At 30.8% G+C, this 9,912-nt stretch overlaps 1 protein-coding gene across 1 annotated transcript in view; it reads left to right on the forward strand.

Moving 5' to 3' along the window:
• Positions 1-9,701, forward strand: part of LOC143227292 (hapless 2-like) — a 33,472-nt gene extending 23,771 nt beyond the window's left edge. The window contains exons 9-10 of the mRNA XM_076458749.1: positions 211-382; positions 9,527-9,701. Of these exons, the coding sequence (XP_076314864.1) occupies positions 211-382; positions 9,527-9,602 (248 nt within the window). The 3' untranslated portion in view covers positions 9,603-9,701. The remainder of the gene's footprint in view (positions 1-210; positions 383-9,526) is intronic.
• Positions 9,702-9,912: the final 211 nt, after the last annotated feature.

A 9,912-nucleotide genomic window follows, 5' to 3' on the forward strand; every position in this document is an offset into this window, starting at 1 on the left:
TCATGCACTCTTCATCATGGTTGAAATAAGTTGAAAATCAATGATATAACTGTTTATAAATTCTGTAAACAATTCATGCACTCTTCATCATGGTTGAAATAAGTTGAAAATCAGTGATATAACTGTTTATATTTTGTTCAAGGAATTGAGATAATACTTTGTGTGTTAGTGTTTTCTGAAGCCATTTTTCTATAACTGTATTACTACTAGGTTTCACAAAAGCAGCTGGAGGTGTTATTTTGAACCGTAGAGTAGCAACATTTGGTATTGAATTTTTGGTTTACCGGCCAAAACTACTACGACAATATATTGATAAAACTTTACAAGAATCATATGAAGTGGTAGAGTACAATGAGGAGGGTTATCCTGTACATCCTGAAACGTATGCTGTAATGTTTTGGTTTATATTATTAAGATATCTATTCTTAAGTAATTTTTATCTAAAATGGAAAGACCAAATCTATATAATTGTATGTGAATTTCAAAGGTTGTTTATTAATTAAAAGCAATTTATTTTAAAATATGTGTATGTGATAATATTTAATATACTGGGTATCCAAAATGTCTGAACTAATAGAGAAAAAATCACACTTTTTCTTATTTATTATTTAAATTGCAGGCCATTAACAACTGACAATAGAAGTGAATTTGTTTAACTTTAAGAAAATAATGTTTACTTTCCCTATGGGTCCATACTTCTGGGCCACCAAATATGTTACCACACTTTTCTTTCGAGTGTATAAGAAATGGCATTTTAAAATCTTTTTTAAAACTCACTCACTGATATTTAATCATTATATTAGCAAATATGTTTGATTTAGGAAAGTATAATGTTTTAAACAAAGAGGAACAGTTTTAAAATCTTTATCTTAATTTATCATTTCATTGGAAAATATTGTTTGGGGCAAGTGTAAACACATGGGTAGGGTTTTCAGCCCTGGCTTATAACTAATTACATTAACATTTCATATCTAATGAACAGCAACTGTGTTTGTTGTGTGAAGGTATGTTTAAAATTGCTATACTGAGTATACAAATAAAGATATTACAAATAGTAATGGATCCTACAGAAGTCTTATGTACATCCTCTTTAATTACTGGTACCTCCTATAAATTTTTGGAGATCTCGTTAACGTTTGTTTCTAACAATGCCTCGTGCTATGTAGATCTTGCTGATGTTTGTTTCTAACTATACCTAGTGCCATGGAGATCTGGCTCATGTTTGTTTGTCACTACCTAATGCTATAGAGATCTTGCTGATGCTTGTTTTTAACACTACCTAATGCCATAGAAATCTTGCTGATATTTGTTTTTAACACTACCTAATGCCATAGAAATCTTGCTGATGTTTGTTTTTAACACTACTTAATGCCATAGAAATCTTGCTGAATGTGTGTTTCTAACACTACCTAATGCCATAGAAATCTTGCTGAATGTGTGTTTCTAACACTACCTAATGCCATTGAGATCATGCTGACATTTGTTTCTACCACTACCTAATGCCATAGAAATCTTGCTGAATGTGTGTTTCTAACACTACCTAATGCCATTGAGATCATGCTGACATTTGTTTCTACCACTACCTAATGCCATAGAGATCTTGCTGATGTTTGTTTTTAACACTACCTAATGCCATAGAAATCTTGCTGAATGTGTGTTTCTAATACTACCTAATGCCATTGAGATCATGCTGACATTTGTTTCTACCACTACCTAATGCCATAGAGATCTTGCTGAATGTGTGTTTCTAACACTACCTAATGCCATTGAGATCATGCTGACATTTGTTTCTACCACTACCTAATGCCATAGAGATCTGGCTCATGTTTGTTTCTAATAATACCTAAAGCCATGGAGATCTTGCTGATGTTTGTTTCTAACAATATCTAATGCCATGGATATCTTGCTGAATGTGTGTTTCTAACAGTACCTAATGCCCTGGAAGTCTTGCTTATGTTTGTTTCTAACAATACCAAATGCTATCATTGTTTTTCTATACAGTTTTTATCAACTGTTTTATGTTTTGACAAACACAGCTGAAAATTAAGCATTTATGAGTAAATGGTAATGATACGTATATTTGTAAGCATTTACTTTTACACCTATACTGTTTAATCCTAACCACATGAGGAGGATAACTAACATCCAAATACATACTACATTTATTGGATCAGTCCAGATTTTGTATAGGAATATATTGTAAACAGTCATACATCTTTGTACATGAAAGTTCTGTTAATTGCACTGTATGATCATACTTACAAGTTATTTGCTTTCAACTGTGTCATGTAAACAGGAGTGAGGATTGTTTGTTTTATGTTTGTTGGTGTTCACTTTATGGTGGTTACAAGGTCAGTCCAATTGACCAATTCCCTCACAGAGTGAGAGAAAACATGAAAAAATTCTGGAAAAAAAAGTAATATTTATGTAGTATGTTTGAGAATTTTCAGTTGAAGTATTTTTAATCTTAGCATGAAACATTCTGCACTCAAATAAGTCAACATTTTGATTCCATATCATGAACAAATTCTCATAAAAATACTTAATTAAAAATTCAGACTCATTTGTCAACAAAAGACTTGTAATGTTTAAAAATATAATTTCAGTACATATTAAAGTTATAGTGTGAAAATCTGTTAAAAAAAGCACGTTTTAGTAATTTGTTATGTATTTTTAGTAATCATTCATTTCATATATGTATATATAATAAATTCTTACCTACAATAAAGTCAATATTCATCAGATGGTTATCACAGTAGGTGTTCATATCTTTCTTTTGTGCATGCACGCCTGTGTATCTATATATACACATATAAAGTCATCCCATAAGTAAAGTCCAAAAATGTAATACAGAAAGCCATCATCATTTCTGTCTTTGTAGAAGGCTTTTATGACTAACATATATAGTAGAACATGCATAAAAATGTTCAGACAAATAAAAGAAACTAACCCAACTTCACTTTTTCAGATCATTAATCAAATAAACCCTTATGAAGATGGATGTGTCTGAGGAGCATATTAGACATATAATGCTTTATGAGTTTAAACACAATGCAATAGTGCAGCAGAAACTACACAAAATATTCAAAGTGTTTATGGTGCGGAATCTCTCAATGAAAGAAAATGTCAAAGGTGGTTTCAGAAGTTCAGTTCAGGTAACTACAGCTTAATTGATGTGCCATGTTCAGGTTGTCCTGTTGAGTTTAATGATGACTTGCTGCTGGCTGCACTTAGTGAAGATTGTGCTGTAACAGTTGAAGAACTAGTATAGAAGCTTAATTTGACAGAAGCCAACCTAAGAGCAAGAGTGGACATTTGCACTTATCTGCGCTCTCATAAACATAACTCACCTTTTTGGACAGGTTGGTGACTGGAGAAGAAAAATGAATATATTATAAAAATGTTAAGCACCACAGACAATGGCTTAGTGCAGGTAAACTGGCTAAAGCACAGCCGAAATGGACCTTCACCCAAGGAAAGTCTTGTTAAGCATTTGGTGGTATACTGTTGGTGTGATCCACTTTTTGAGTTGCTGCCACTCAATGTAACAATTACATTAGACTTTTACTGTCAACAGTAAGAACACTTAAATGTTGCACTGAAAGAAAAGAGGCCTGCTTTGATCAGTTGTAAAGGTGTTGTGTTACACCAGGATAATGGACGGCCCCATACAGCAAGGATCACATCTGCAAAGATTGAAGAAGTAGACTGGGAAAATCTTCCACATCCTCCTTATTCTGCAGACCTTGCCCCATCTGATTATCATCTATTCTAAAGTTTGATGGAAAAGAGCTTGGAACACTTGAAAATGTCAAAACTGCTCTCTCTACATTCTTTTCCTCCAAACCCCAAAAATTTTATAGAAATGGCATTCAGAAGCTTTTGAATCATTACATACACTGCTGGCCAAAATCTTAAGGCCAATGAACATAAAGAAACAATATGTATTTTGCATTGTTAGACTCAACCACTTACTTGAGTAAAGCTTAGAAAAATGAAAATAAGAAAATGGAAAATAAAAATAAAAACAATTTTTAGCATTTAATACGGAAAATGTGAACACTATGAAATTAGCCTAAATACTAACTGGTCAAAAGTTTAAGACCATACCAAAAAGAAGTCCTGAACAGGGTAGGAAATGCCCAACAAGAGGCCTCAGTAATGAGTTGCATGGCCATCATTGTGAATAACTGAAAACATTCGTTTTGGCATGGTTGATATAAGTGTTTGCAGAAGGCTGGCTGGAATGTTATTCCAAGTGGTGAAGATGGCTTCACGAAGATCATGCACTATTTGGAATTGACGTCCACTTCTATAGACTTCTCTTTCCATCCACCCCCAAACATTTTCAATGGGGTTCAGTTCAGGCAAACATGCTGGATGGTCCAAAAGAATCACGTTATTCGCCATGAAAAAGTCCTTTGTCTTGCAGGCATTGTGGATTGCAATGTTGTCTTGCTGAAAGATCCAGTCATTTCCACACAAGTGAGGGCATTCAGTCAATAAGGATGCTCCCTCCAACATGCCAATATAGCCAAATGCTGTTTGATGCTCCTATATAACCTGAAGCTCCATTGTTGCATGGAAGAAGAAAGCACCCAGATTATGATGAAACCTCCTCCACTGTGTCATATAGAAAATGTCTCCAGTGGAATATTCTTATTGTGCCAGTAACATTGGAAGCCATCTGGACCATCCAGGTTAAATTTTTCTCATCAGAGAACAAAATCTTCTTCCACTTTTCTACACCTCTCAGCAAAGATTAACCGAGCTGTTTCGTGATGTGGAAGGAGTGGCTTTTGAAGACGTTTACAGTTTTAAAGCCTTTCTCTTGTAGATGCCATCTTGTTGTTCTTGAGCTGCATTCTGCATCTGTAAGGGCCTTAATCTGTTTCAACGATTGGCTGGTGTCTTGCCAAACAACCCATTGAAACCTCCTGCTCAATGCCAGTGAAATTTTCTTGGGCCGACCACTTGAGATTCTCTTTCCGTATCCCTCAGGGTCTTTTAAGAAATTTGCAACAGCAGTTTCACTACACCCAATCTCACCAGTGATGGCACGTTGAAAGAGACCTTGCTTTTGCAGCTCAACAATTCTGCCATGTTCAAACTCTGTCAACTTTTAGCCTTTGCCACGCTTTTACAACGTGACATAGATTGACAGTGGGAGATGTTGACAACACTAATGCTTGAACATAAATGACTAAGTTTCGTTTTGTGTTTACCAATTAATGCTTCATTTCAGTATGGTCTTAAACTTTTGACTAGCTAGTATTTAGGCTAATTTTATAGTGTTCACATTTTTCCTACTAAATGCTAAAAAGGTTATTTTTATTTTCCCTTTTCTTATTTTCATCTTTCGAAGCTCTACTCAAATAAGTGGTTGAGTTTAACAATGCAAAATGCATATTTTTTCTTTATGTTCATTGGCCTTAAGATTTTGGCCAGCAGTGTATGTATTTTTTACACACACACACACACACATAATTTGTGAAATTAAATAATTACATCCAAACGAAGCCAAATAAATCATGAGGAACGACTGCATTAAAAACAGCAAATCCCAACCTCTGATTAATTATAACCATAAACTTTTAAGCCATAAACAAAACACATGAAAATTAAACAAAATATGTTGCACATTTTGAAAAGATCTCAGGGTACAAGTTAAAATGTGGAATTATAAATGTATCCTAGGTTTTGGAGGTGACTGAAGAAGTAGGATCCACATTGCAGTGGAGATACACTGTTTCTCAGTCTTACCCTCCAGTTCACTGGTCTCATATAAGAAGATTAGAAATTTAGAAATTAGGAGAGTGAGATGTGGGTGCTCAAGCCCACGACATTCCACATCTATATCACCTTTCACTGCCTGTAGACAGTTTTGCTTTCTCAAGTTAAAGTAAAAATAATAAAAACATAAAAAGATGAAAAATAAATAAAATAAAATGAAACATAAGGTACTGTCATTTGGGAGTAAGTAAGATAAAACTTAACTCTTGAAGTTAGCATTCCTGCCCCCAGTATAGTAGAGGCACTAATTAATGCAACGTCAGTAAAGCAATAGTTTACTGTGACTGTTGTGCTTTTATATGCAGCTCAAGTTGTACATTTTAACTATTTAATTATTTTAACTAAAAATAATTATCAGTAATATTTCGTATTTTATTTATAGTTTCTTTATTAAATATATTATCTATTAATTTTTGTATCATATATCAACATTATTAATAAGATATAATTTATTACAAATTTTACGATATCTGAATAACTGCAAAGTTAAAATGTTTACAATAGATGTGTATGGCATATTTCTATGTAAGGAGGTTAAACCATAAATTGGAAAAATCAAAATATATTCTTTTGTCAAAATATTTATATCCTTTTCATCAATTACTTTAGTTTCTAAATCTAAATAATGTGTATCTGTATTAGAAATTGAAGGATTTTCAATTTCTAATTCTGTTGGATAAGTGGTGTCAATAACATTATATATTTTAGAATTATTTATTAAATCATCAATATATCCGTAAGTTAAAGTAAAATATGAATTTGCCTAGTTTTCAATAAGTATATTTTCATAACAGTATAAATATACTTTTCACCCTATTACTTACACTAATTCATTTTGTAAAATAAAAATATAATTTATTTATTAACACATACGAATTTACATAGAGCTTAAGTTAAAAAGAATTTAATGAATTCTACAGAATTGAAACATTTCAGGATTCATCCTTTTACCTCGGTTAAGATAACTATATTAGAAATAGTTAATGAAGACACCAATAGACTCCAAAGAGAAAACTTTTACATTTTAAAACTAAAAACATTATATCCTTTTAAATTAAACCAAGATTTCAATAATTCTACTACTTTGAATTTGAGCAATGATTATTGTGTTGCTAATTTTTTCTTTATAGATAACTATTAATAAACATAAGAAAATTAGAGGTAAAGGAAATAATAAAGTAAAATGGGTTAATTTTTCAGAATTCTGTTTAGATAATAGTTTTTATACTAACATTAGTATACATAAACTACATTTTGAAAAGATTTATGAACTTAATTTTCCCAAAATAAAAATATTAATTAATGTACTGAATAAATATAACTTTTAAATGATCATTCAAAACAAGAAATTATAAAATATCAACTGAAAGTTAATGGTGTTTCAAGTTTTGAAAAGAGAAATGGAAAGTAAAATCTTCATGTTTGGTAATTAATTTTAGACAAAATATTCAATGATTTTCAGATTTCTAAAATTATTCATCAATCTATAAACAACAATTTTCCTTGTAAAACTTAAGACCTACGATCAGTTATAAATATGAAGTTTCGACTGGTTCAATAATATATAATTATAAACGTTTTTAGCTAATTTAAATGTAGATTATGTTAATAATTTACCTTGTAAATTTGAAAATAGTTTGTTGATATTTTTCATACACATATTATTACTGGTAATTTAGATATTATAAAAGATAAAATATGTCAAGTAATCAAAAAGGAACTAAATACAGAATAGCAACAAAATGTAATAAAATAATCTTCTAAAACATCTTGAAAAAATACTGATGAATATATTTTAAAACTTAATTATATTACAGCTTATCCACCTGGAAGGTTTTTAGAATAAAATTTTAATATACTTAAAAAATAAAAATAAAATTATCCTACATATATTTAAAAAATATATAGATTTATCATTTAATCAGCTAAAAGTACGATTAAAGAACTGCAAGAAAAATATGTTATAGATCCTATTGATAAAGTTAACTGTAATACTGGTAGAATTTATAAAAAGTTCTGTGCATTGATTATGCAGAAATTACTAATACACAAACTTTTAACCTTCTTAACCAATCAAAAGATATAGTAATTAATAATTTCATTAAATCTTTTAATAAACTTTCTTCTAAACATAATTCTTATGTAGATTTGCCATTTCTTTATGCTATTCCAAAATTACATAAATCTCCAATTAAATTTAGATTTATTTCCAATTCAGTAAAAACAGTTATCAAACAACTGGGTGTATTATTAAATAAATAACTTAATATTTTACTTGATAAAATAGAAAATTTAAGTATTAACAATAAAAGACATACATTTTGGATAATAAAAAACAACCAACCTATTCTAGAATGTCTAAGAAAGTGTGATCAGGTAATTAGTATTCAAGCATTTGAGTATTTTTGTCAAAAGAAAAGATTTTTATTTTCCAATTCATGGTTTACCCTCCTTACATAGCAATATACCATACCAATATATTAAAAACATTACAACTTCACAGTTATTTAGATATTGTAAATACTGTAACAAGTTCCAATATTTTATTGATAATGTTGATATACTGATACGGAAACTAGTAGTTGATGTATTTAATAAAGAAATTTTAAATAGACTTATTAAATTATTCTGTAATAAATAGAAATAAAATAAAAGAAATATTATTGATAATAATTTTTAGTTACAAATAAGGTTATTTAAGAACTTGGCACTACTTTATGTAGACATACACCTTGAGCTGCACATGAAAGCATGACAGTCACTGTAAACTATCACTTTACTGATGTAATGCCTCAACCATATTAAGGGGCAGGAATGCTAACTTCAAGAAGCAAGTTTTATCTTACTTACCCCAAAATAGTAGTAACCTATTTTTTCCTACCTTTTATTTTATTCATTAATTTTAATTTTATTTAATTTTCATCTTTTATGTTTTTCTTATTCTTATTTTAACTTGGGAGAGCAGTCACCTTCCCATAACTGTCTACAGGCCATGAAGGGTGATACAGATGTGGGATTGACACTCACATCTCGCCTCCTATTTTCTGAATTTCTAATCTTCTTATTTGAGACTAGCAAACTGGAAGTTAAGACTGATAGACAGTGTATCCCCATCACACTGTGGGTCCTACTTCCTCAGTCACCTCCAAAACCTAGGATACATTTTATAATCCCATGTTGTAACTTGCACCCTATGATCATTTTAAAAATATGCAACATATTTTGTTTAATTTTAATTTGGTTTGTTTAAGGCTTAAAATTTATGGTTATATATGTACACATTTATTTTCTCAAACATAAATATGTTTTAGGTAGATTTACATTTCTGTTTATTTGATGCTCTCTTTTGCAGTAAAGAACGTGTTAGAGTTACTACCATATATGAAGAACTGCTCCTGAACCTATTTATTGTATATTTGAGTCCAGTGCTACTGATATATTTCTTGAGTAAAGAAAGAGGGAGAATTCAGAGTAACGCACTCCATTAATGTAAGTTCAAACAAACAATATGCAGACAATATGTTTGTCAGTAAAACCACATCTTTATTCTTGAGGCAGACCACTACTATTAGATCTAGCCTTAAAACTACAGTTCAAATAGATTATCAGGCTCTGCTAGTAAACTATATACAGAAGGTAATTACAGACTTGAAAATAAATATTCTACAGTTCAAAGAGCTTTTCTGTTAGAACCTTTTCTTATTCAGTTAATGTTGATTTATTTTCATTTTAGCAACAGTCAGAGGATGAGATATCTAACACAAGTAATAATTCACCTGAACTTCCCCCATCTGAAGCTTGAAAAATAACTTAACAAACCAGGTAATGATTTTAGTGATCATCCTGCTGTACTTAAGTTTGAGGAACAACTTAACAAATCAGGTAATGATTTTAGTGATCATCCTGTTGTACCTACGTTTGAGGAACAACAACAAATCAGGTAATGACTTTAGTCATCATCCTGCTGTACCTAAGTTTGAGGAACAACTTAACAAACCAGGTAATGATTTTAGTGATCATCCTTGTTGTACCTAAGTTTGAGGAACAACTTAACAAACCAGGTAATGATTTTAGTGATCATCCTGCTGTACCTAAGTTTGAGGAACAACTTAACAAACC

The sequence above is a fragment of the Tachypleus tridentatus genome, chromosome 9 (genome assembly GCF_004210375.1).
Source record: "Tachypleus tridentatus isolate NWPU-2018 chromosome 9, ASM421037v1, whole genome shotgun sequence".
NCBI lineage: Eukaryota > Metazoa > Arthropoda > Merostomata > Xiphosura > Limulidae > Tachypleus > Tachypleus tridentatus.